General features: G+C 51.1%; 12 protein-coding genes across 12 annotated transcripts; 7 read left to right on the top strand and 5 right to left on the bottom strand.

The window, feature by feature from the left end:
• Positions 1-59: 59 nt before the first annotated feature.
• AA0111_g6852 (hypothetical protein) lies at positions 60-1403 on the top strand (the record flags this gene model as incomplete). Its single annotated transcript, XM_028653120.1, has 3 exons — positions 60-227; positions 277-1127; positions 1202-1403. The coding sequence occupies 3 exons, from the start codon at positions 60-62 to the stop codon at positions 1401-1403; spliced, it is 1221 nt and encodes a 406-aa protein (XP_028505492.1).
• A 989-nt stretch (positions 1404-2392) lies between these two features.
• Positions 2393-4372, top strand: AA0111_g6851 (hypothetical protein; the record flags this gene model as incomplete). The annotated part of the gene is made up of 2 exons (XM_028653119.1): positions 2393-2442; positions 2491-4372. 2 exons carry the CDS (start codon positions 2393-2395, stop codon positions 4370-4372), a joined length of 1932 nt encoding a protein of 643 aa, XP_028505493.1.
• A 367-nt stretch (positions 4373-4739) lies between these two features.
• Positions 4740-6969, bottom strand: AA0111_g6850 (hypothetical protein; the record flags this gene model as incomplete). The annotated part of the gene is made up of 3 exons (XM_028653118.1): positions 4740-5761; positions 5817-6771; positions 6910-6969. 3 exons carry the CDS (start codon positions 6967-6969, stop codon positions 4740-4742), a joined length of 2037 nt encoding a protein of 678 aa, XP_028505494.1.
• A 397-nt stretch (positions 6970-7366) lies between these two features.
• Positions 7367-8098, top strand: AA0111_g6849 (hypothetical protein; the record flags this gene model as incomplete). Its single annotated transcript, XM_028653116.1, has 1 exon — positions 7367-8098. The coding sequence occupies one exon, from the start codon at positions 7367-7369 to the stop codon at positions 8096-8098; it is 732 nt and encodes a 243-aa protein (XP_028505333.1).
• A 747-nt stretch (positions 8099-8845) lies between these two features.
• On the top strand, positions 8846-9898 carry AA0111_g6848 (hypothetical protein; the record flags this gene model as incomplete). Its single annotated transcript, XM_028653115.1, has 2 exons — positions 8846-8880; positions 8929-9898. 2 exons carry the CDS (start codon positions 8846-8848, stop codon positions 9896-9898), a joined length of 1005 nt encoding a protein of 334 aa, XP_028505332.1.
• A 342-nt stretch (positions 9899-10240) lies between these two features.
• Positions 10241-10684, bottom strand: AA0111_g6847 (hypothetical protein; the record flags this gene model as incomplete). Its single annotated transcript, XM_028653114.1, has 2 exons — positions 10241-10345; positions 10433-10684. The coding sequence occupies 2 exons, from the start codon at positions 10682-10684 to the stop codon at positions 10241-10243; spliced, it is 357 nt and encodes a 118-aa protein (XP_028505531.1).
• A 542-nt stretch (positions 10685-11226) lies between these two features.
• Positions 11227-12861, top strand: AA0111_g6846 (Phospho-2-dehydro-3-deoxyheptonate aldolase; the record flags this gene model as incomplete). The annotated part of the gene is made up of 3 exons (XM_028653113.1): positions 11227-11407; positions 11455-12517; positions 12567-12861. The coding sequence occupies 3 exons, from the start codon at positions 11227-11229 to the stop codon at positions 12859-12861; spliced, it is 1539 nt and encodes a 512-aa protein (XP_028505331.1).
• Positions 12862-13112: 251 nt separating this feature from the next.
• AA0111_g6845 (hypothetical protein) lies at positions 13113-13784 on the top strand (the record flags this gene model as incomplete). The annotated part of the gene is made up of 2 exons (XM_028653112.1): positions 13113-13290; positions 13348-13784. 2 exons carry the CDS (start codon positions 13113-13115, stop codon positions 13782-13784), a joined length of 615 nt encoding a protein of 204 aa, XP_028505330.1.
• Positions 13785-14048: 264 nt separating this feature from the next.
• On the bottom strand, positions 14049-14634 carry AA0111_g6844 (hypothetical protein; the record flags this gene model as incomplete). Its single annotated transcript, XM_028653111.1, has 2 exons — positions 14049-14325; positions 14390-14634. 2 exons carry the CDS (start codon positions 14632-14634, stop codon positions 14049-14051), a joined length of 522 nt encoding a protein of 173 aa, XP_028505329.1.
• A 2007-nt stretch (positions 14635-16641) lies between these two features.
• On the bottom strand, positions 16642-21107 carry AA0111_g6843 (hypothetical protein; the record flags this gene model as incomplete). Its single annotated transcript, XM_028653110.1, has 4 exons — positions 16642-17537; positions 17591-17881; positions 18077-18477; positions 18529-21107. 4 exons carry the CDS (start codon positions 21105-21107, stop codon positions 16642-16644), a joined length of 4167 nt encoding a protein of 1388 aa, XP_028505328.1.
• Positions 21108-21818: 711 nt separating this feature from the next.
• Positions 21819-24013, bottom strand: AA0111_g6842 (hypothetical protein; the record flags this gene model as incomplete). Its single annotated transcript, XM_028653109.1, has 5 exons — positions 21819-23074; positions 23121-23232; positions 23284-23474; positions 23642-23882; positions 23966-24013. The coding sequence occupies 5 exons, from the start codon at positions 24011-24013 to the stop codon at positions 21819-21821; spliced, it is 1848 nt and encodes a 615-aa protein (XP_028505327.1).
• Positions 24014-24411: 398 nt separating this feature from the next.
• AA0111_g6841 (hypothetical protein) lies at positions 24412-25041 on the top strand (the record flags this gene model as incomplete). The annotated part of the gene is made up of 2 exons (XM_028653108.1): positions 24412-24636; positions 24694-25041. The coding sequence occupies 2 exons, from the start codon at positions 24412-24414 to the stop codon at positions 25039-25041; spliced, it is 573 nt and encodes a 190-aa protein (XP_028505326.1).
• Positions 25042-25502: the final 461 nt, after the last annotated feature.

Genomic DNA, 25502 nt, shown 5'->3' with positions numbered 1-25502 from the left:
TTCTGTCTCACCAGGAGAGTCTTGCTATTCTTGTGAATGAAGCCCTTCGCTCTCTCCCTATGCGAGATGGAGCGCTTCCTTCAGAGGCAGATGGGACACAGACGGGCGCAATAGATATTGCGGCGAGGAGGTTGCCCGACTTTGTGTCGGTCACTCGTGGGCCGGGCATGCGCAGTAATCTCTTTACTGGCCTTGATACTGCAAAGGGACTCGCTGTCGCATGGCAGGTACTACACTAGCTTCTATACAAGGACCTGCTACTGATGCACATGCTAGAAACCTCTCGTTGGAGTACATCACATGCAAGCTCATGCCCTCACACCACGCATGGTCAGCGCCCTCGAAGCCCACGTCGAGCAGAAAGATCCGTCCGCCGAAACAGTCCTTCACGATCCGACAACGACCGAACTTCCTCCCAAGTTCCCATTCCTATCGGTTCTTGCATCTGGAGGCCATACGTTGCTCATACACTCGGCGTCCTTGACAGACCATCGCGTTCTAGGCTCTACAAATGACATTGCTATTGGGGAGTGTTTGGACAAAATAGCACGCGTCGTACTGCCTGCAGAGATAATGCAGACATCGAAGAGTACTATGTACGGAGCGCTTCTAGAAGCGTTTGCTTTACTAGACATTCCACGAACACGGCCAACACCTGGCGACTCATCCACAGCTGTTTCAACCCCATCTGTGCATACTGCCAAGACCTACCTAGAAACCTTCGGCTGTCAATACAGCTGGTACGAGGTGCCGGTGAACCATGAAGACGCGATGCGGAAGAGCGCAACCAAATGGGGCTGGGCTCTCAACCGACCACTGACCAAGGCAGGTGGAGGGGTCAAAATCAACAGTCTCGAGTTGAGCTTTTCCGGCATTACCACAATGGTTGAGCGCATCGTTCGATTTGGCATGGATCCGGCGACAAGAAAATTCAACAAAGTCGAGAGGGCGGCTGTCGACGTCAGCATCGAAGAACGGAAAGATCTAGCACGTGAGACTATGCGTGCTGCGTTTGAACATGTCGCTTCGCGGGTGGTTCTAGGCCTGCAATCTCAACAGGACATCGTACATGCACCCGCAGTTGTCATGGCTGGTGGTGTGGCCGCCAACTTATTTCTTCGACACATGTAAGTTGATTCATCAGTACGAAGGCATGCAGCGTCGTCGACCAGTAAGAACAAAGTGTGCTAACGGTCATCAGATTAGCAAAGACGCTTTGCGCCCATGGGTTTCCGGATGTTGAACTACATTTTCCGCCACCCAAGTTTTGCACCGACAATGCTGCAATGATAGGATGGGCTGGCCTCGAGATGTTCGAAGCCGGCTACCTCGCTCCACTCAGCATACGGGCAATACGCAAATGGCCGCTGGATAAGCTCTTAGATCCTCCGTCGGATGGGTGAACTCATCACACTGCATGCTATGTGTATACAACGCATAGCATACGAGGGTTCGAAGCACTCTGTATAGGCCGAGAACATTGGTGCCTGGCTATTCAAGGTCATTTTCTAGCGCCTAGGGAATCAGCCACCATGAACCACCTCGGCTGCCGGCACAAGAAGTATCGCGTGTTTCACTGGGTTCATGGGCACACTCGCAGGCTGCCCGCCAAGGACGTTATCAGTACGACTTATTACAATTCTCTTTCGTCTTGTCTAAAGATAGGCCATCTGGAGGGTACTTGGGCCGAGAATTACCCTGGAGTAAATGACTATAAGTCTTTACCTTTCCGAATGCGAATATCGTGATTCTCGCTTCACTTTTTTCGAACAAACAGGAAAGTGCCAAGCGTGTCCGCATTCAGACCGGGTCTACACGTTACAGAGATAACGTTGTCGAGATTTCGAGAGGTTCAGAGCTGGCACCGGCTCATATGAACATGCAAGGGCATTGCGTGGAGGACCCTGGACTTCTCGGCTGTCCCCATGCATGTCACGATCACATCAAATAGCCAGCAATATAGCCAAACAAGAACCACTTTAATTCTGCCGTACGTCCCCATGTTTCGCCAAATCAACCCTTTGTAGAGCACGATGTGTCCCTATATTTAGGCCTTTCCAGGTCATGCCACAGCTGCACCCGACGGCTATCAGGATATATTGCGCTGCGAGATCGAAAGCACGACCTAGAGCCCGGATTCACAACTATCAAGCATCGCTAATGCAACGTCCGCAGTATCGCACACGTGCAACCGATGTCTCGTACGGTGCGATGCTGTCTAGGCTCGTATCTTTCATTTACACACAAACTCGTCGCCTATGTGGGCAGTTCGACCGGAATGACGAACCGAGCAAAGTCTATAACTTCTTCGCATAGTCGCAGTAAATGTGTCAATTCTGGAGTGTGCTCGTATCTTACGATCTAGTTTTGCGTAAGACGCTACTCTTGGAATATGGCTTTTGCACGGAATAGCGTGCTTGCGCTTCTTGGCCTCGCTATCGGGTTGGTCATGATACCTACAATAAGAAACTATCGCTGACTGTCTTCCAGTGCTCATGCAGCGCCTGCAGGTCTACACAATCGCCAGATAGGGGTCACACCACCCAAGCAGAGTGTCTCTTGGGATACTGGTAACTCGGAACCTACCGAAGAGCCACAAGAGCCTATTATTCCTTCCATACCAACCGATGAGATCAGTCTTGGAACGCCATCGGGGTGGCTCAGTTGGGAGACTACTGGACCAGCTCCTACAGATGCACCCGGAAACCCTGACTACCCGCCTCCAGCCAAGCCAACGGATCAATTCAGTATCGGCACGCCATCTGGTTGGATCAGCTGGGAGACCAGTGGACCTGCGCCTACGCCAGCTCCTGAAGAACCCGACTATCCACCTCCGTCCAAGCCGACAGATCAATTCAGTATTGGCAAACCATCCTTCTGGATAAGCTGGGCGACAGAAGGTCCCGCACCAACTCCCGAGCCGGAAGAGCCTGAGGAGCCTGCATATCCTCCAACTAAGCCCAGCGATCAGATTAGCATTGGTAAGCCATCATACAGTGTTACTTGGGACGGAGATGGCCCAGGTGCTTCATCAACGCCAAAACCAGAACCGACCTCTGAATATCCCACCGTCACATCACTGCCACCCATTCGGTCCAACTCAAGCACCATCAGCACAGCTCCTACCACCAGCTCCAAGGCTCCAGTGTCTTCTTCTACCAAATCTGCTTCGTCCAGCAAGGTTTCGTCCACCAAGAAGCCCTACCCACCGTGGCACCCATGGCCACCGAAACCAACGAAACCAACGAAACCAACGTCAAAGTCCACCTTGAAGTCAACAGAAAAGCCAACTTTGACTCCAAAGCCGTCGTCAACCGCGGAGCCAATTCCCTCCCCAGCACCAGTGCCTTCGACAACCAAGAGCGCTTTCATCAGTCTATCGCCCCCTAAGTTCAGCGTGAGTTGGGATTTGAACAGAAGAGAAGCAAAGCCTACTTCTACGACTACCAAGAAGACAAAAACGACTTCGACTAAGAAGACAACGACTACGACGAAGAAGAGTACATCAAAGAGCACATCGAAGTCAACGTCGAAGTCAACCTCCAAGTCTTCTTCTAAAGCTACAACAACGCCCAAGCCTACTCCTACACCCACGCCTACACCATCACCATCCCCTATTCCTCTCCCTACCCCAACGCCTAGTCCTTCGCCATCCTCATCTCCCTCAACCCTGACCCCTACTCCTATCTATACTTCCACTACTACTCCCCCTGCCGAGATCACAGTAGGCCCGCCTAACTTCAGTGTATCCTGGAACTATGACGAACCCGAGCCTACTCCTTCACCTGAAGAACCGCTTCCCGAAGATGGAGAAGAGCCCTACCCCACCGACCCAGAAGATCCCTTCCCTGAGGAACCTTTTCCGGAAGACCCAGAAGACGACTTCCCACCTCCTTCTCAGCCAACCCAAGCAAACAGCATCGGCCTTAACCCGCCTACTGTAACCGTGATCTGGGGCAAGAAGCGCCAAGAAGACGATGCTGTACCCACCCCATCGCCGGAGCTTCCCGAAGACGATGATGATGACGATGACTTCCCTCCGCCATCACAGCCAACACAGCCAAACAGTGTCGGCCTCAATCCACCCACCTACACTGTCATCTGGGGTAAGGAAAAGCGCGTTGCTGCTCCTGCGCCTGAACCCACTGCTGCACCCGCAGTAGCTGAGAGAGATGCAGAAGCAGAGCCGAAGCCACAGAACAGTATTGGCTTAGAGTTCCCCTGGCAGAGTATTACGTGGCCGAAGCCAGCGCCACCAACGTATATTTCATGGGGGAAGAGGGAGGATGGTGCAGCACCCACGGCGGTACCGCAGAAGAGGATGGAGACGGTTTATGTAAAAGGGAAGGAGGCTAGGGCTACTCTTGCTTAAAGAGATTGCGAATTAGGAAAGGTGGCCATTGGGTTGCGCGAGCCTGGGTGGACCGGATAGGGATTCTGACGTAGCGTACCCTCGTTCCTCTGACTGTGCCAGATCCTCAATTTATTCTCTTGCTTACCAACTCCAAAGTGTGACTGTTCAGTACCCATATATATGCTCTTCTGAAGTCAATCGTTCTTTGTAAGTTACTGTCACGAATCTCATCGTAAAGATACACATAACAAGACCGAGGTGTACGATAAACATTACTCTGCTACAAAATTGTACTGCAAGTGACCAAGACTATCATATATGTTCTAAGCATAAACATTCAAGCTACCCATTGGGTTGTAACACACATTATGTATCTCAACTAGCTTCACGAGGACTGTGCTGGCGTGGAAGCACCTTGGCTACGCACCTGAAGCTTCTTAGGCTTCTTCTTCGGCTTCGGCTCTTCAGACGTCGTCGAGCCGCTTGGCTTCTCTTCCTTCTGTGGTGCAGATGATTCTTGTTGGCTAGACGCTGGTTTCTTGTCTGCTGGATCTTCATCCTTTTTGGGTGTTTGTTTCGCCGACTCAGTCTTCTTCAGCTCAGGCTTCTTTGGTGCTTCCTTCGTCTCTGTTGAGTCGTCTTTCTTGTCTTCTTGATCCGCTTTTTTAGGTTCTTGCTTCGTCTTGTTCGCCTTTTCCTTCTCGTTCAGTTTCTTCGGTGCTTTCTTCGCTTTGCCAGATGCAATAGATGAGGCGAGGTCCTCGCCTTCTTGTACGTCTTCGACCATGAAGTTGGCTGCCATGCACCGTCCGCCATTCTGCTTTCCTACATCCATAGGGCAAGCACTGAATACAATGACTACATCCCGCTCGGCACGGAAGCGGACGAAGCATCGCTTTTTGCCTTTGGGCTCATCGACTCTAAGCGTCACGCCCTTTGTGCCCGCACCGTCGGTTTGGTCACTACCCTCGGATTGTAGAGGCGCATTCATGAAAAGATGAAGAGGCGTGGGCGCGATATTGACTGAGATGTCTGCGCCAACTGCTTTTGGACCCTTGAGTCCTGCCGTCTCGTTGATCTCCTTAAGCGCGAGGACGAGGTTCTCGGCACAGCTACCATGTTCTGCCGGCTTATCAACGCCTAATGAAGCGTACTGGTTCGCGTCACACGCCGCCGTCAGTGTGTCATGTCCACCGGGCGATGTGTCTTCAATAAGGGTGACGATCGGGTTGCGCAGGTTGGTCAGGAGCTCGTCATCGACTTCTGGCACGAGTTTGTGCGAGGAAGCGCGCGTGTGGGGAAGGGAGAGGTACTCCATTGGAGGTTGCGAAGAGTTGGAGGGATGTGTCGAGGCGTATGCGGAGTATACAGCGTAGGCCGAGGATGCGTAGCCTGAGCCTGTCGCAGCTGTCTAATGTCACTATCCACTCCTACGATATAGATCACAAGATGAAAAACTTACCAGCGATGGTTCCAGCGCCTACAGGCGTCTTTGAGAAGTCATAGAGCTGTTCCGCATAGCTCTTGTTCGGATCGCGGTAATGGCTCGACTTGAACGCGCTCACGACGGCGTTCTTGTCGGGTACTTCGACATTCGGCACATAACTAGAGAAACTCTTTCCAGTCGGTAGGTATGACGACCACTTCTTGGTATTCTCCTCGTTCTGTTTCTTCTCTTGCTCAGGGCTAGGCTTCTGCTCTGCTTCCTGCTTGTTCGCACCGCCCTTGTTGCGGTATGGGATCGAAGGGAGATATGACGCCCAAGTGCGCTTATTGGGCTGCTTCGACGATGACGCTGTGCTCTCGGTTGTCTTCTCGTTGTCGGGTGTATCGGGAGCTTGTTCGGGTGGGTCTTCAGCAGCTTCTTCTTTTGGACTTTCGACTGCCTCTTCAGTAGATTGAGTTTCCTTGCCACTGCTACCTGCATCCTTCTTCTGCTCCTCCGAATCGTTCTCTACATCTTTCTTCGGCTCTTCCGGTTCGTTTGACTCGCCTTCTTTGTCTTTGACCGCCTCTTCACCTTTCTCACCCTCCTCCTCCACAGCCTTCTTCATTTGCTCTGCCTCTTTCTTGACTTGTTCATCATCCAGTTCCTTTCCTTCGCCCTCTTCATCACCTCCCTCCTCTGGTGGTGGGCCCAGGGTAAACGCCCACATGCTTACCACTTGCTTGCCATATGTATTGATAACCTTGATTGTCCTGCCTCTGGGCACAAATGTCGCGACGCCATGGCGCGCAGGTATAGTCTGCAATTCACCAGACATATCTTCGGCCGCGTCGAAATTGTACTGTTCTTCTTTATCTTTTCCCTTCTTCTTACGCTGCTTCTCAACAGCCGACAGCACAGAAATAAGTGCAATGCCAGCGAGAGCGCGACGAGAGGGGACTTGAGGCGCCGTGTTGACAAGTTGTATGCGCTAGTAGCGCCAGCAAGGAAACAGGATAGATGGACAGTTGGTAAATGGCCGTTAGTGTATCTGGCTTCCGTTATGTCGACTTGAACGACGAGTAGTGAGGTATGGAGCATCTACCATATCCACGGATCAGTGACGTACGCGGTGCACATCATTACAGATCGCACGACGCGATTCGTCGAGGAGGTCCGCAGCAAGCATGGGAGCCCTTGTGCAACGTCCCGCGCGGTCATCTTACTAGGATCATGAATGACGCAGCGTAGTGGAACCCTGTTTTGCAATGGCAAAAGCAACGGCAGAGCGACGCGGTTGCGGTTGCCCTAGAAGCTCGTTGCTCGCTTACACTTGTGGGTCTCATCGTCCTTTGAGCGGATCCCTATAGTGATGGTCATTTTCGAGGTTCATGTTTACACTACTACACACTTGCAACGTGCGTACAGAGTGATGCAGCTTGTCTGAGCATCTGTGGCGATGTGCAGTTTTGCATCTTCATCGGAATGCCGTTCCGAGCGACTATCGCAATCACTATGAGGGGAGGCCTCCAGGACAAAACTGGGCTAGAGCTACTCTTCAACTACATCGGTCGCTGTCCTACACCATGACCACTTTTCATCCATTTCCGCGGCTTCCTCTGGAGCTCCGAGAGCAGATCTGGAAGGACACCGTCGAACCGCGCACCGTCGACGTCCGACGTGCTCGAAAGGGGACTGAACGCTATGGCCAGCTGGTCTCGTCTACGCCAATTCCAGCCATACTACAGTCCTGCCGGGAAGCGCGAAACCTTGGACTTTACAGGCGAATTTTCTTTGAGGTCGCTCCTGCAACAAAGAAATCCAAGGTCAACAACGAGGCTGAGATCGCCATGAAGAGGTTCTTCACGCCCCATGAGCGACGGGCAGAAGAAGGGCCCAAGGAAGTAGGCTCTCCTGACATGGAGCAGCGCTATGTCTGGTTAGATCTCAACATTGATATGGTGGATATTGGGGCTTCTAGGTTCTGCAATTACGAATCGATCGCATCAGCAGTCAAGCGTCTCAAGTTTGAACGAGAGAATTCAGAGGAATACTTCTACCATACTGAATCAACTGAACTCATGAAGTTTGCTAGTGTGGAAGAGATTCATATAGTCTGCGCAGATGGTTTCTGGATGTGGGCTGGGGCTACACACGAGCATTCCTGGCCCTGCGCCGAAGAAAATCTGGTGTTTATTGACGCATCCAATGGTCAGGTTGCGCGTGGCATTGAATTTGAAACGATATGTATACAGACGCTGGAGGACGCTTGGCTAGGAGCTCCTGGCGAATCATTTTCTACTGATGACGAGACTTGAAGCTGAAACAAGTATCTTATCTATCTTTCTAGCTGTCGCTAGAGACATGGTTTTATTGGAAATGGAAGACATGAAGATGCATAATTTTACCAATGGAACACTGATGATTACGCCAAAGCTATTGTCAGAACGCAGCCCTGCACCACTACGCTATGCAACCAAAAAGGTACGTATGATCAGTGAACTACTGATCATGGTGCAGGATAGTATATATCATCAGCCAGGCCTGACAGCTATCTTACAATACTGTGACTCAAGACTAAGTCCTGAAGATCTTCGCCGAACTCTGACGATGGCTCTCTCTTACAATCACCGACCGCAGGCAATCTGTTGATCTTAGTGTTCGAATCCTTGTCCCTTACCTCGCGAGCTGCTCGCTCGGCCTCCGCTCAATCAACTGTCTCAGAGACCTTCAGGACAGGATTGAGCTAAAATTATCTATCGACTACTGTATTACCAGGCGCACTTATCCTGCTGTCCTTCGTTTTGACGAGATTGTCCAATGACTATCGGCTTGTGTTATGTGTGACAGTATCTGTTTGACGTTTGCGGCACAGTGCAGACAGCTGCACATCTGGAAGACGTGTCTGGACGCCACAGGCAGCAGGATCATCTTGTACTACACCACGCACATATCGCCTGTGTAAGTATGCGCTGTACGACCCCGCATCAAGCGCTTAAAGTCTTGATCACCGCATATTATGGCTAGTTTAAGAGGTACTACAGAGTCCATCAAACGTACCAAAAATGGGCGAGCCATCAACTACATGTTCCTTTGAGGAGTACGTGCGCAGCACTATTCATCTAACTACGTAACTGATAATACATAGACTTATCCAATCAAAACTATTTACGTTCTATGTTGGGAAAGAAAAGAAGGCCTTCGTTGTTCATTCTAAAGCAATCGCCGCAACCTCATGGCATTTCCATGCGCTTGTGAGCAATGGCATGGTGCAGTCGCAAGAGGGGTCTGTCGAGTATCCTGACATGGATGCATGTGATTTTGCTCGCTTCGTCGAGTACGCCTATCGTAATGATTACACTCCGCCTTCCTGGACCATGGATGAGAGAACCGTGGAGAACCGCAGCATGAACGGAACTATCCGCAATGGCGAAGACGCACAGTCACCGACAAAGTCAGAGTTAGAGGAGCTGGAACTAGAAGTTCTGGAGGCTGAACAGACTCTGGCGGCTGGACAGGCTGAAGAGACTCTACGTAGTTCGGCGGTAGTAGCAGAAACCCTTGTTGGTCTTAATCAATATACGGGGTTGAAAACATTCAAAGCAAGAAGGGAAGCAAAGATTAGGGAAAAAGCTGCCCGAGAGACTCAGTCTCTGCGCCAAAGCTTCGGCGAACGCCAGTATCTCATGCAGAATGAGCCCCCAACGCAAATACAGCTCGACTTTCTGCCTAAACGAAACTCTAAGCGCACTCAGAACTTCACGCCCATCTTCCTAGCGCACGCGCGTCTCTATACCTTCGCCTGCATGCGCCTCGTTGACCCACTTAAGCGCCTGGCCCTACACAAGCTTCATCGAACTCTTCTCCCGTTCAGACTTTACAGTCGACGAGTGGGCGATGTGATAGATCTAGCTAGATACGCGTATGACCATGGAGAGGACAGGAAGCCCGATGGAACGATTGAGGATCTCAGGAAGCTAGTGGTTGAGTACATAGTATGTGAGGTGTCGACTATTGGGAAGCACGAAGCGTTTGCAATCCTGTTGCAGGAAGGTGGGGAATTTGTGGTTGACTTTTGGAGTATCATTGCCAAGGAGGATCTTGGTCTGTACGCGTAATCCAGTTTTTAGTTGATCGATTTCTTCTCTCCTGTCTAACATTATCTTGTCAGCGCTATTCGACTCTTGCCGTTATTCTGTCGCCAATGCCCCGTTTATTCTTGTTCTAGAGCGCTATTGACCCGGGATACCATTGCGCTAATTCCTCTTCATGTCCCAATCCATTCCTTATATTGGTAATCTTTGCTCATCGTCCCCTTGCATACTGTAGCCACGAAGCGTGTGTATCCCTCCAGCTCTTGTCTCACACTCAGATGTATACCCAAACATCTCTCTACGCGCATTCTCAATCATGAAAGATTTTTCTGGGTATAGTCGCGGTCATGTTTCTCACGTACTCGCTCAAGGCGCCGCCATGACAAATGCGCTCATAGCCTTCACCGCGTTGCCATCATGCGCGCGCAACAGCTCCGTCGCCTTTGGCTTCGTGACTTCGAGTTCGTTAACCTGTTCGTGCTAATGTCAGTGCATGCGTAGCTAACTTATGGCACTCGCTCGTCACTCTCTCATCCATCTTTCACAAGGTTGACATACCAGCAGAGTAACATCCGCGGCCTCAATCTTGACGTTCTTCTTCTCGCCTTCTTTCTTGTCCTTGACATTTAAACCTTTCATCGCTTTGTCTAGTGCCTTCCCATCAATTTCCTTCTTGGAGCCGTTGTCGCCTTCTTGTGGCGCATCGAGAGTAGAGAGGGCAGCGGCGGCTTTGCGGTCTTCAGCTGTACCGGTGGGTGCGTGAGGGTCGGCAGCGCCTTCCTGAACACCAGAAGGTTGGGGCTCTGCCATTTTAGATACTAGTAGTAACGCGGTATGGGTTTGGAGATTTGAAGGAATAGGTGGTGGCCTCAAGAGCTTACACAGTCGGTAGAGATAGATGGAATGACGATTGTGGGTTGGAGAGCTGCGGGGTGTGGGGTAGCTAAGAATTATGGAAATGTAGCCAATGGGAAAAAAGAGTGGCCGTCATTGGCTGATCTTTCTAATTCATGCATCCTACACTATGAGCGCACACACACCCCGAACACGGAACATAATGTTGCAAAAGAAAACTAGCACAAGAGCGATCGAGTAGTCGCTTTACATCTATCAGCATATTCGAGGTAAGTCGGCCGCGTTACGTCATTGAGTATTGCGCGCGCAGTCCGCTTTTCGTTGCAGATTTTGTCCCTTGAGTCATGTGCCTGTGCCCTTTGTTCACGTCTCTATGCAGGCGAATCCTTGCCGCATTGCCATATTAACAAGTGACTCGAAGCTAGTCTTTTGTGTCGCGCCTAGACAACCTTGACTTAGTCACCAAAACTGTGTATCACCTGAGAAAGCATCACACTATGGACAGCGAAGGACACGCAAAATTGACCGATTACGTCTCCCAGTTCATGGCAGCAGCCAGCGGCCAACCACAATCACAGTCATCTCAACCCACCATGAGCGCAAACTCGACACAACTGCCTGAAAGGCCAAAGCAAGAAGCTGAGGCGAACGGTGAATCTGAGGGATGGTCGCCGGCCTGTAAGAAAGCATCATGGATATTAGTGTCGATGTACTAACAAGTATAGCTTGGAGGTCAAAACCCATTAAGCAAGTCGTTACCTACGAAGACCAAGCAGCAGTGTCTTCTGCCTTGACCAAGCTATCAAGTCTTCCACCAATCGTCACTCCGACAGAAATAGCCAGACTCAAGGCTAGTCTCCGCGATGCTGCACTTGGAAAATCGTTTTTGCTGCAAGGAGGTGACTGCGCCGAGTTGTTCTCTTACTGTGCAGACAACCCAATCGATGCAAAGATCAAGCTTCTGTTGCAGATGAGTTTGGTTCTGATTTGGGGTTCGAATAAGCCTGTCATTCGTATTGGCCGCATAGCCGGACAATATGCTAAGCCCAGATCAAGCCCAACTGAGATGCTGAACGGCAAGGAGGTTCCCAGCTTCCGTGGCGATATTCTTAACGGATATGATCCTGATTCCCGAAGAGTTGACCCCGAGAGGTTGGTCAGCGCTTACTTCCACTCTGCGACGACCCTGAACTACATTCGTGGACAGCTAGCAAGTGGCATCGCTGACTTGCATAACCCTCTGGATTGGGAACTTGGTCATGTTCGGGATGAAGAGCTGCAGTCAAAGTACACGAAGATTGTAAACAGCATCTCCGACTCACTACGGTTCATGAAGACCATCGGTGCGGATACATCCGGTCAGCTACAAACAGTCGATCTCTTCACCAGCCACGAAGGTCTTGTGCTAGAGTATGAACAGAGCTTGACAAGGAGGCTCAGACATCCCGCTGGTTACAAGCCTTCGCAACCATCAAACGATGGCAAGGGCTGGTACAATACCTCTGCTCATTTTATCTGGATTGGAGACAGAACTCGCCAGATCGATGGAGGCCATGTGGAGTACTTCCGTGGTATTGAGAACCCCATTGGTATCAAGGTTGGGCCATCCATGAAGAACGATGAGTTGGTTGAGCTACTTGACATTGTCAATCCAAACAAGGAGATCGGCAAGATTACGTTGATCACGCGTTATGGTGCGGACAAGGTTGAGTCTATGCTTGGTGCGCACATTGAAGCTGTCAAGAGCAGTGGGCACATTGTAGTGTGGCAGTGTGACCCTATGCATGGGTAAGTCGACCTTCAATTTGAGAAGCTTCAATCGCTAACACATCAATAGCAACACGCGCAGCACGCCTACTGGTATCAAGACCCGCTCTTTCAACAGCATCTTCTCCGAGCTTTCATCAGCACTCAAGATCCACAAGGAACATGGCTCATTCCTTGGTGGTATGCACCTAGAACTCACTGGCGATGCCGTCACAGAGTGCACCGGAGGAAGTGAAGGTTTGGTGGATGAGGATCTGAGTCTGAACTACACAACATACTGCGACCCCAGGTTGAACGAGAAGCAGGCGTTGGAGTTGGCTTTCTTGGTCGCAGGGCACTACCGCGCAGACGAAAAGCTTCTTTAAGCGTAGAGCGTTGTTGCCTGAGACTATCGTGGGACGATGTTGCTGAAATAAAATTACGATTCGTTGAATACTTCGCAAGCATCACCCAAAGTAGTAAACCCCTTCATGACGCGGGAGATCTCCACGACATCATCGAGTTGGTCCGAGCTTCACAAAGTCCCATACGTGCATCTTATCTTTCCCCCCGTTATCACCACGCATCTCAACATTCTGCAACAACCCCACATTCAACATACCCCTCAATAACGATAATGGGCTCTTCGGCTTCTAAAGGCGCAAAGGCTGCTGGCTCTGCCGCACGGCAATACCCTACCAGGGCTCCTACAAGTACTACACAACGGGCTCCCGCGCCTTCCGCACCTGCACAGGCTCCTACAAGGGGACCGACTGTACATCCTGAGGTGCAGGCTACAGGAGAAAAGACGGAAGGTATGTGATATTACAGTCTTAAGAGGATTGGCGACACAGTACTAATTTTAACTCCAGCTGTCTTACAAGATGCGCGCGATCCTGCCTTCGCATCTCGATTGAGCAGTCTCGGTGCTGTGCAACCAAACCCACACTACTCGCCTTCCTCTCAATCGCAGTTCGATCCTCGTCGTAACACCTCGCCCAATTTGCCCTCGGATACCATGATGCAATCGCTACCACAGTCCGCGTTCCCAGACCCGCGCAACAACCCTGTACTGCGAGTACTAGAGGCAAGACAAAAGATAGCAGATCAGGCGGAAGACGAGTTGCGAGACGTAGGTAGGAGAGGTTTCCAAGGGAGAACATATGTGGATGCTGGTGTCATAACATTGGCGATGATGAGACAGGCCAAGGGAGAACCCGATTCGAGGATTGAAGACGCACTAGGAATCAAGAGGGGCAGGCTGAGTGTGTTGGGCAAAGGTACGGTGGAAGCTGTAGCCCTGGCCTGAGCAGACGATATCGAAGACGTCACGACATATCCACGAGACATCTGAAGGCGAATGCAGCGGCGTCAAACGGCCAGCGGGGATCGATTTGATCTGCAAAAGAGAGTACATGTGTACATACGAAACAAGAACGAGAGAAGATCGTGTCAACACCAAGCTCAACCTTCCCAACCGGTGCAATGCGTTACCCTAGTCGTTACCCAAACGCCAAATCAACACCGGAGCAGATGCAAAGAAACAAAGGAAATGGCAGAATTGCGCACGCAATCATGATTCATCGTGGTCCGCGTTCTCATGGATGAAGTTGTTCAGCGCCATCAGGGCTTCTTTCAGGCACTCTTGGTCAACCTCAAGACCATCTCGGCACATTTCGTCGTAGCCTATCCGGGCAACGCCACCACTGGCGCCCATGCGAGATCGTTTCTGGTTCCATTTGCGAGCGACTTCCCATCGCTTACGGGTTTGTGTAAAGGGCGGGCACGTATCGGCGATTTCCCTACTCTCGCGTAGGATTGTGAGAGCGTTAAGGACGTTTAGGAATATGCTACACCCGCGACAGTCAGTTCCTAGTCCAATTCAACGCAAGCAGTGTTTGTCGAATGACATACCCTTGTGTAAGCTCCAAGTCATGATCCCACCCATACGCCACAGTACTGAAGCTGTTCCCTTGCGCCACGATATCCAAGAAGATGAAGAGCGATTCTTCCACACTTATGTCCGGAGTAATTTGTGATGCGACGTTTGCCAGGATCCAGTCTGAGAGTTCAAAGAAGGTCTTCTGATCCATGTGCGCGAAGCCTACGAAGCGCTCCGGGACGGTGAACATGAGCGACATGGCTCGTCGCGCGCCCATGGCCTCTATGCAATCCATTTCGCCGAGAAGATGTGTAAGACGTGAGATAAGACCGAGAGGTTGATCGAAAAGTGGGTGTGGTGATGTGCTAGTAACGTGCCCAGATGGTGGATGGGCGTGGTGTTGGAAAGCGGAGTCGGAAGACGTCAGGTGAGAATGAGGAGTAAGACTGGATGAATGATGAACAGATCCAGCTGCATGCGTGTTGCGGATATCGGCAATAGTACTGTCTAAAGCGACTTCCCAATTTCAACAACAAATCCGTCGAATTAATTTTTCCGAATGTTTAAACAAGCAGCGAAAGGACAGTCTAGACGCCTAAAAATGACAAGGTGAGGTTTGGAGCGGGTTCCCACGTTTCCAAGCTTTGTTACGCAAGCTGAAGGGCAAGTGAAGCGCGCCATCATTTGCGCCCATTCACATAGTGGGGCCGTTGTCCGTGTTGCTGCACCGCACGACACTCACTGACGGTCTCTGGCATGTGAAAGTCGTGCACGCTCCAGGCGCATATGACATCAGTATCCAATCAGACTGGTGGATCCAGACCTCGTTGCGGCATGCGCGACGCCGGAAATTGATTGTCCCCTTTGTCTTACTTCTTTGTCCTGAGACTATCGAATACAACAGAGTCGAGCGACATCTCCTATCCTCCCACAGCCTGCCCCCTAAGAGGACAAAGGAACACGCGCCGAACTGCCTACCACACGCAGCTTGACATTGCGGCGTGGACGCGAGGATTGGCCGAGACTAAACCGTCGCTTTGTGTCCCTCTAGTGAGCAAGTGGGTGGAGCTAACTGCGGAGCTAAGAGGCTAAATGTAGCAGGTGGGTTTGGTCTCCGGTCAGCTTGGCGCATCACGGGTATTTTCCAGGTTCGGCTTCGAATGGGCATCGAGGCTAAAGGGTAAAAAGCAATGACTCTGCTGGAGAGTCTTTGGTAAATGAGGGAAACATGATTCCTTTATGACGATATCGGTTGAGGTTCCATACGGTCTGTGGTGCAGCCAGAACAGGGTAAGCTGCTAAGCTTCTCGAGCTAGATTGGGTGGAGGCTCACGTGACGATCATCAGTTGTCTTTACCCGTCTCACAATAGCGAGCTGAACGAGAGTGAGATAATTCATATTCTCAACAGCCGTATCTCCATCTCAAGTCTTGCGAGATGCATCGCGCCCGGGACACGACATCGCTTTCCACGCGTTCCTGTTACATCTATCTTGAGCATCTCACTAGTAAGTTTCCCATCCCCACTCTAAACCTTAATGCTCCGCCGCATCGATTCCATCGGAAGAACTGTAAGCCATGCCACCATACGTCCAAAACAAAAACCAACCCTCATTTAAGATACCCATCCCGTAAATGCTTGTCTCAACAGTCAGGCATGCACAATTACGCAGTATCAGGTTTGTCAACGACTTCTTATCATTGCGCGCACGCTGAGATTGTCATCCGATCAAGGCACGCGCGCGGACATCACCCCTCCCCTCCCGCTACCCAAGCGTTCAATAGTCGCAACGCTTAACATTATATCGTTTCTCCGCACCGCGTACACAGGCGATGCGTGCGGCTACCTCATCATAAGCCGATGGCCTGGCTTAACGCTTCTCCGGGTCGCGTCCCGAGATGTTGGTACGACGGCTGGTCTGGACGTTGTAGGACTAAACTTTGGTAGGCAGTGAAGACAAATGTAGCTATGACGTTGCAGAACCGCAAAAATATTTCGAAGCACCATATGCTATGACACTGGTGTAGCTTAGGAAGTAGCAAAAAACAGTAGTCGATCAAACTTGATCTGGGTTTGTGTGTTGAGCGGATATGTAATGCATTCACCATAGCATCCCGATTTATTGCATCACCAGAATGATTGGTGCTTCAGTTGTGACATCGCCATGAATGGGTACAGGTTGGGGTATTGTCGACAGAATAATCGCTACAAGCATGAGAGAAGGTCTTCAAACCACGCCCACCCTTTCATCTCCGTATGTGCTCCCATCACCGGCATAGAGGTCTTACTCATCATCACTGTTAGTAATGATAGGTCGCTTTCTCTTTCTGCCAGCACCCGGTCGTGCACCGCCCATCTTCGCTTTCGTCTTCTTGTCCTTCACCGCAATCACCGGCGCCAAGTCTGAAATCCTCTTCCGTGGTCTGCCAGGCCCACGACGAGTTCTCGTGGCTACACCCCTGTCTGGCACAATCGCCTGCTCATTATCAGAGGCCGGCTCAGTTACATCTTCCTCTTCGTCATCCTCTTGCGTAGTCAAGACATATTCGTCGTTATCTTCTTCAGTGTCCTGAACATACTGACTAGTCTGAGTACTCTGCGACTCAATGACGGCGGGGATCTCGGGGTCGCTTGCTTCTGCTTCCGCATCTACGCCAGTGTCTGTGTCTGTGTATGTAGAGTCATCCCTGCTGAGTGCTTCACGCATGGATTTCTTCGCTATCTTGCGTCCAGGCTCACCGGTCGCTGCCTTCCGTGCTTTGAGTGTTCCAGAATGCCTTTTCGTAGCAGCCTGCGCATCACTGGATTCTAGCATGGCTTGGGCCGCTGCGCGCTTGGCAGCTTTAGCTTCTCTGGCCTTTGCTGTGGCGGCCAGGACACGTGAGCGATCCTCGATGGGCTGACTGCTGGTAAGTGACTGCCTCTTCTTCGTTTTTTGTTTTGTTTGCTTGACTGCGACGGCCTTAGCATTCGGCTGTTTGAACTGCGCAGTCTTCTCCTTGGGATAATTATAGTTGAAGTAGAGCTCGGTGCCTGCCTTTATGTCTCTGGTTGCAAAGAGAGCAATGCGGAAAACTGTGTTGCAGAGCAGGTTCTTAGGGCTACAATTTGTGTACTTATCGTCGGCATTGTTGATAAAGCGTAGCTTGTTTCCCATATACGTGGCATCGACTTCTTGTTCTAAGCCATTGAGTCAGCAATCTGATTCAAATTAGTCTGATTTGAAGACTCACTTGAGTTCAACCGAAACAGGTACATCGTTTTCTGGTAGTCGTATATGGTGACTCGCCGATCGCCTTCCTTGACCGAGATAGCTTCACCGGTATATTCGCCAATGTAATCGCCGCTTTTGATGTCTTCGCCCATGTAGAGTCCAAAACCGTGCACTTCGGAGTGGCCCAGCAACGTCTTCCGAGGAACACCTCTTTGGATCGCAACATTGCAACAGTTGCGTTCAATCACGTCGTCGTTGTATCGGTTCACTGGATCGAGGACTTCAGACGCTCCGCAAGCGCCGCAAAGGTCTGCATCGCACTCTCGGTTAAATTTGGCGCAGAGGCACGAGATGGTAAAACATGGGCGTTTTCCAGGTCCTATCGTGCAACTGCAACCAGGAAAGCGTCGATTGCATGTCCGCGAACATTTGCACGTCTTCTCACAATTGATGCCCTCCCGGAAGCACCGGCATTTCGCCTCCTCACAAGTGCCTTCATGTTTACATGGGAAGAACGGCTTTCGCTTTTCCCAATGCTGTGTCATATCTTGCTGTAGCCACCAGTTTGCATTAAATTTACCGGGAGGCGGTTTTGCGCCCTTAGATGCAATCATTTCGGAATTCGGACAAGTATTAAAGGCGTCTGGGTTTGCAGGCAACTTGTAGTTGATGACCCTCTCGATATCAGAATCGTTGTCAAAGTGTGCAGGCAAGGGGCCTTCTTCGTGCTCGTCTTCAGTATCATCTCCGCCGTAAGCCGAGATGCGGCGAGGAGTTCTTTTGGTCTCAGAGCCTCGTCGACTAGTGTCGTCAGTCGCTTGTGTGGCGCGATCCTCATCCTCAGAATCCGTTTTCCAGGAGTCTTCGGGTGCTTGTCTGATTTCGCCATGGAGTAAGCAGTTATGTCTGTCAAGAATGTTAGAATTACGTCTCCAAAAATCACACAATCAAACTCACTGATGGCAAACTCTGCACAACATCTCCTTATAAGTGGATTGCTTGGCAGCTTGTCCACATGCAGTCTTCTTCGCTACATGGTTTTGAACGGCTTCCGATTGTCGAGCAAGGTACCAGATGCTAAACTCGCATTCTTGAAGAACCGCTGCACAAGCCGTTGCCGCAAGTCTCAGAGCACTGGTAGAAGGCTCTTTGAGCTGGGGCAAAAACTCCCGCCATTTCCTATCATTCCGTTTGAATAGTACGTTTCTCTTTGGTACTCCATCTCGCTCGAACTCTTCAATGTCGTACCGCGATCGCTCAAGCACATGTGCTTCAAAGTATTTACTGCCAGGTGCTAAATCGTTGATCCGGGTGATATTTCGTTCTGGTGCTAGCAACCAATACAAAATGTCATTCCACGCGATGCCTATCTCGGACAGGAAGACTTCTATAGCGTCTTTATAGAACCGACACTGCTCCTTGCGAAAGTCCAACGGGCCATTTTCGTCATGTGTCATCTCGTAGATATATGGAAGCGTATCTAACAAGATCTCGCGACCGGTATAGTCCTCGTCCTGGAAGTAGGGTGTTGCGAGCAGCTTTGACTCATTGTCCGCGAGAATGTTGTTCCTTAAACTAACGTACTCCTTAAAGGGAGGTATCATAGGTGCGTCGCTTTTGTATTTTGTTGGAGGCGCAGCCAAACCAGATTTAGTTACTGTGTCTTTGGGTTTGGCTTTGACGTAAACTTCCTGACTCATATCTAACATACGTTTCGTGTTGGCGCTCCGGTCGAACGGTACTTGTATCGGAGACATGTCCTGGAAAGGAGAAGTGGTCTGTATGTATCTCTGTGGTAAGGTTGATTTTGGTGGACGCTTCTGCTTGCGGCTTTGAGCGCGAAGCTCCTGCTCTTGGAAAGTCCTTTGACGCAACATCTTAACCGAGACCAGGTATGCGTGTTCTTCATGTCGTTCCGCGAGATGACGCTTCAAACACTCTTCTACAGCCGAGCGAGTAGTGATAAGCACGTTTGTCTGCAACGGAAGAGCCGTGCTTGCTTGACCGTCACTATGTTTGCCAAGCCCCCCTGTGTTTTTGGGTTGTGCTTTACCACTCTGTATTACTTCAAACGATGCTGCTTTAGATGTGTTTGCTGGCATAGTATCTGAATCCGGCGGCAATACTCCAGACGCTTCGCCTGACTCTACAGACCCCTGAACTGAACGCTGTACAGTAGGGGTAGCGGCACGAGACAGCGGAACGGTAGTGCTAAGGGTACGCTCTAGTACGACTTCTCGTGTTTCCTGATGAGATAGTAATGTCGGTGGGTTTAGAATCAAGTTGAGTTCTTCGGGTCTCTCAGTTTGAATGGATTCTTGCTCAACATAAACAGGATCGGTGTCGAAGACAATGTTAATGTCACCTAGTGGATCTTTGCTCTGGCTTTGACGCGTTATAAGAGGCGACGCAAGTCTCGTGTCGCTCAAGCCTGCATCAGGACGATCTGAGAGAACCTCTGGCGTCTCTTTCTCATTACGCGGAAGGTGATGCGGTAACCTGACAGGGAGACTTGGTTTGGAGAATCCACCATTCCTCCGTTTTACTGATTTGATGGCTTTCTTGTTCCGTGGCAGTTTCGGAATTGCTGACACGCCCGGGCTAGGTGCTTTCACAGTCACTGGAATTGCCATGTTGTTGTCGTCGCCATCCAGTCCTGCGTGGTCGCGCACAGAAGCCGTGTTTACGCGATTAGGGAGGAGGGTCCGTTCACGGTGATTATCGGCAACATCCCTGATTGGCTCCATAGGTAGAGGTTCAACATGGCTCAAAACGGGCGCAATCGCGTCACTCGAAGTAGCGAGGGTTGAATTCGTGCTGTACGTAGGCTCAATGACACTTCTGTTGGTTTTCGCGATTGCAGGTGCCGTAGCGCTTCGATCTGACCTCGCTTCCAGTATGTCCAACGGCCAGGAAAGAGGTTGTGCAGCCCCAGAGAGTACCACGCTTGGTTCCGGTAGCTTTGTGACTGGCGGTTGGGGCCCATATGGTGAGCGATACACTGGGGTAGCTAAATATGAGGATTCCATAAGAAAAGGTTCGTCCAGACCGGTTTGTTGAGCAGGCCCAGGGGGCTTGGCTCGCTGGGGGAGCACAGCTTCGTGATGCGTATTAGATTGCGATATCGGCTTTTGTGTTGTATCTGCCGGAAGTTGATCATCTCTATTACTTGCTTCGTGTTGCGTTATCCCTCCTAATGCTGCCGCTTCTTCGTTGATTACAAGGTCAGCAACGCCGGCAGGCTCTGCAGGCGACGTCTTTTCCCTCGCTTGTTTTGCAAGATTGCTATCTCTTGTATTGCCATCTCTCTCAGACATGTCGTTGCCCAGATTCCTCGCATTCCTTTGTTTTGCTTGTCTCTTCGCGGCAGCTAGCTTCCATTCAGCTGCAGCTTCCCGTGCATAGGATACCTCCTCAATGCCATCTTGTTCAAGTGTCTGACGATTCTGCCGCCGTACTGTGGTACGAGGTACATAGCTAGACGGTTCATCGTCATCCAAGACGATGGGAGCGTCAAGAGACCCGTTGGGTCTCATCGTTGAAGACGCAGATGCGAATTTGCAAGCGCGAGCGGGCAACTCCGTGCTTTATCAATACTGTCATGAGAGTCGGTAATAGAGACGACAGCTATCGTGGTCATGCTGCAGTTTGTATAATGCAACTTGAAGCGAGCGGGGTTGTTGTGGCGGATTTGAAGTCTGACGAAGTGAAGCCGACGGCAGTCGCGCTAAATCTACGGTTACGCGTCGGCACGTGGCTTCTATTACCCCTGCGTTCATGAAGACGGCAGCGGCGGTTGTGTAACCTCCACTAACGCAACTCTTGATTTAGACGTACACTCGAGATATAGTCAACTGTTGATTCAAATACGACAAGCAGCATAACACGTTAGTGCGACAGTAATTATGTATTGCATTTGCAAGGGGCTCCTCCTTCCTTGAATCCTCCCAGCTGCCCAACGAAACTATCAGATCGCAGATACATGATCTATCACAAAACAGCCCTGTCTGTCCTCCGAGCATCTGAGGTTGAGCGGGCTTCCAACGCTCCTTCATAGCGACCGATGTACGCACACCCAGCTTTGGGAGTGCGGCATGATTATGTCCAACCAAGTACGTAATAATTACAGCGGCAGGCAGTTAAAACGCCATTCCAATGAAAATAATAGCTTCAAGCGTGTCACGCGAACTAGCCTTTAGACCTCTTAGATCCCAAAGCTCATCACTGACCCATCAACCCGTTCGATTCTAGCCAAGGAAGTTCTGCTGTTGTTGCTGACCAGGTCGTGGGAAGACACTTGTTGTAGGTACTGCGTCCAAGCTCATCCCGCCCATTGTACCTTGTGAACCTGCATTTTGCCAGCCTTGACCTGTTTGCTGGTTGACGAAAGCGCTCTGTCGGAAGGGATTGGTACTGCCCGTCGCATGCACTGTCAAACCACCCTGTGAAGGTGCGGCACTTTGTGGAGAAGGCTGCCGTGCAAATGGGTTCGTGCCTGTAGGCGTTGGTTGTAACGGCTGCATGGGTTGCTGTTGCTGCATCGAAGTAAATGGTGATTCTTGGATGGGTGACATTGAGTAAGGCGGAGAGTTAACGGGGGATTGCGATTGTGGTGAAAACCCAGTGTTGTGTTTTGCAAACGGATTCGTGGATGAACGGTTGAGCGAACCTGTGCTGGTAGGGCTGGTAAGCATCTTGGGCTCGGCACTAGGTAACATCGACTGTCGAAATGGATTTGTTGATGTTTGTTGTGGCTGCAGAGGTTCGGCAATTGTGGGAATCTGCATCTGCTGCTGTTGTGAGTAATCAGGCATACCACCTTGTGGTATTGATGGCATGGTGTTCTGCACGCCAAAAGGCTGCGGGGAATAGCCTCCGAAGCCCGCGCCTGTAAATTGTTGTTGGATCTGAGGTGCCTGCATCTGCGGCGCCTGTGGTTGCTGTTGCATCTGAAATGGGTTGGTACTCTGCCCGTTCTGCATCGGAAAGGGCTGCTGCTGTTGGGGAAAGCCCATATTCGCAGTCTGCTGTGGAACTTGGAAGCCTGTTTGTTGGGGGTACTGCTGCATCATCGGTTGCGTGGCCATGGTCTGTTGGTTGTCCTCGAGTGATGCAAAGAGATCAATTAGAGGTGCGCTAGATGAAGGTTTCGCCGGCGCCGCTGGTGGTTGACTGCTAGTAGTATTCGAGGATGCAGCTACGGGCTTCGAATCGATGGGTTTGCTGGCGCCATTGGTAGGCTTACCACCATTCTTCTTGGCTTCCTTCTCGGCGATGTACTGCCGTCGGTTGATCTCGAAGTCCTTATCGTTTAGATATTCTTCTAGAGATGCTGCTAGACTGGTAGGGGCATGCTTGATCTTGGGGATCTCCAGTCTTGTCGAGTGTTCGTGCGCTCTTGCAAGGCTGAGGTATTGAACAACAGCTTCAGTCTGCTTGACGAATGTGCGATATACTGCCAGGGCACGCGTTGCATCCGGTTTGGATAGTTCGAAATAGTGTTCTGTCTAATTAGTACACTGCAACCCAAGTACGTATGCTGAACCCACCGAGAATGTTGATAGTGCCCTCGTTCATAACGTGGAAGAGCACCAATAAATCCATCGTGAGCAGTCGGAACGCTGTCATGGTAATCTCGTTTTCTGGTTCGTCGTCGAATGGCTATACAAAGTCAAACCAGCAAGGGATGTGGTTGGACATGGCTGCACATACCTGACACTTGAGCAATGATCTGATCTGATCCTGCACACTCTCTGCCTCACGAAGAAGGCCTTTTTCTACAGTGAGCCGCTTAAGCCGCCCCTCGCCGCCGCGCACGTAGTCGACTTTGGTGGCGCCATATTCGATCGCTCGACGTAGCAGGTATTCGGAGTAGGTCCGGATGTTATGTCCCTGGGTCTGTACTATTGCACGCAATGTTAGCACTCTGTATACGCCTCTAGTCGCGAGCCAAACCACATCCGCCCAAACTCACAGGACATTGGGCGACGTGCTTGCTGCCCAATTTGTGTCCGTGATAGAGGTGCATGAGCCTGGACACGTGTGCTTGGGACGAAATCTCAAGACATACCCTCTGTAAAATGGTTGATGGCCAGCTTTCTGTGCGGGTTTTGCGCCAGAAACTTGAGCGTAACCTCGGGCTCTCCCTCTCTTATCATGAGATGTACGATGATCAAGCTCTTGAATACGATGGTCCATGTCGAGTCGCGCAATCGGTTCGTAAGGGCGCGGAAGATCTCAGCGACACCAGCTTCGCCGGCATGCGTCGCGACGAGGATGTGTTCGACATACTTGGATTTGGGTGCTGCGAGCTGCGAGACTTGTTAGTTTGCTGTGACGGCGCAACGGGTGCCAATGACGTGAACGGGAGGAGGGTGGGCAGGCGCATAGCTACCTTGATCTTGGTGCCACCCTTGACACTCTTCTCAAAGGAGCTGGCCATGAGTTGCTATGGATACTGTCGCTCAGACAGATCGCTGCCCGGTTGGGCCGCTGGCTATGTGTTGCCGTTGGTGTTACCGTGGGTTGCGGGTGTCCTGGCTATGTGTCGCAATGGAGAGCTCGGGTGTTCCTAGGACAGCATTACGGCGCGGGTGGAAGGATAGGAGACGTCGCGTTATCAATAGAAGTGAGGTTAGACCCGTGGATGTCAAGGCCCGAGGAGCATGTCCGTTATTAGAGTGGACCGGGGTAGGGTGAGTGAAGCAGGGCGCATGGTGGAGCTTGCGCTTGCGTCGGTCCTGCTGCGAACGATGGATCGGCGGAGGAGCGTCATCGTGTCCCGCCCACGCTCCCCTCGCAATCACTGAAACTTTGCAAAACACCACCAAGCCATTCACCATGTCTGCCTCGCCACCCCCCGAGGAGAAGAACAAGGCCGACGCCGAGGCGCGCGCAAAGGAGCTGGCCGAGCAGGCGGCGCTGCCCTACAAATGGGACCAGACCATCAAGGACCTCGACATCACAATCACCATTGATGCCAAGTACAAGGGAAAGGACCTGGTCGTCGACATCGGCCGCAACAAGCTCAAGGCCGGCATAAAGGGCCAGGAGCCCTTCATTGACGTTCGTCGCTCCCTATCCTGTCTGCAGATAGCCTGCGCTGACTAACGCCTTCTCCAGGGCGAGCTGCCTCATCCCATCCGCGTCGACGACTCCACCTGGACACTGGCCTCGGTCGGGTCGCAGAAGGAAATCTCCATCCACCTCGACAAGGTGAACCAGCTCGAGTGGTGGGCACACGTAGTCACAACCGCGCCAAAGATCGACACGTCCAAGATCCAGCCCGAGAACAGCAAACTAGGCGACCTCGACGGGGAGACACGGGGTATGGTGGAGAAGATGATGTTCGACCAGAGACAGAAGGAGGCAGGAAAGCCGACAAGTGACGAGCAGAAGAAGGCGGATATCTTGGAGCAGTTCAAGAAGCAGCATCCTGAGATGGATTTCTCCAATGCGAAGATGGGTTGATGATGCGACGGTACATGAGGTACGCCGCTACAGAAAAGCAAAGGGAAATAGACTTCGGAGCTGAAAGCCTATACACAAAAGAAGAGGATGGAGCAAACAACTTTTCAGCGGATCTGGAGATCGCATCGTCAACCAGATTGGCGAAAGAAGATACCAGATGGGTTGCACCGACTTTAGCTCCGTCGAAGTGACCAATCAAAGCTTCGTTGTGTTTACTTCTGAAGGTATGCACCGTGTTATTCTTCGTCAGCACATGAATGTAGAACACTACGAGTGGCGATGGGCAGAAGGAAGTACCAAGATCGGTACCGTCAACTTGATATTATAGCGTACAGGAACCAGGGAGCATCTGATCGTTTGAGAGGCCAAACAACAAATTTCCCCCTGTCAAGAAGGAGCGAGCTTTTCTCAGCCTGTACCTAGCACTTGTTCGTCACGCCTTCCCAAACATTACTGCCAAG

Source organism: Alternaria arborescens, assembly GCF_004154835.1.
Source record: "Alternaria arborescens strain FERA 675 chromosome Unknown contig_15, whole genome shotgun sequence".
Classification (NCBI taxonomy): domain Eukaryota; kingdom Fungi; phylum Ascomycota; class Dothideomycetes; order Pleosporales; family Pleosporaceae; genus Alternaria; species Alternaria arborescens.
Note: the sequence above shows the minus strand (reverse complement) of the source record. Positions and strands in the feature narration are given on the sequence as shown.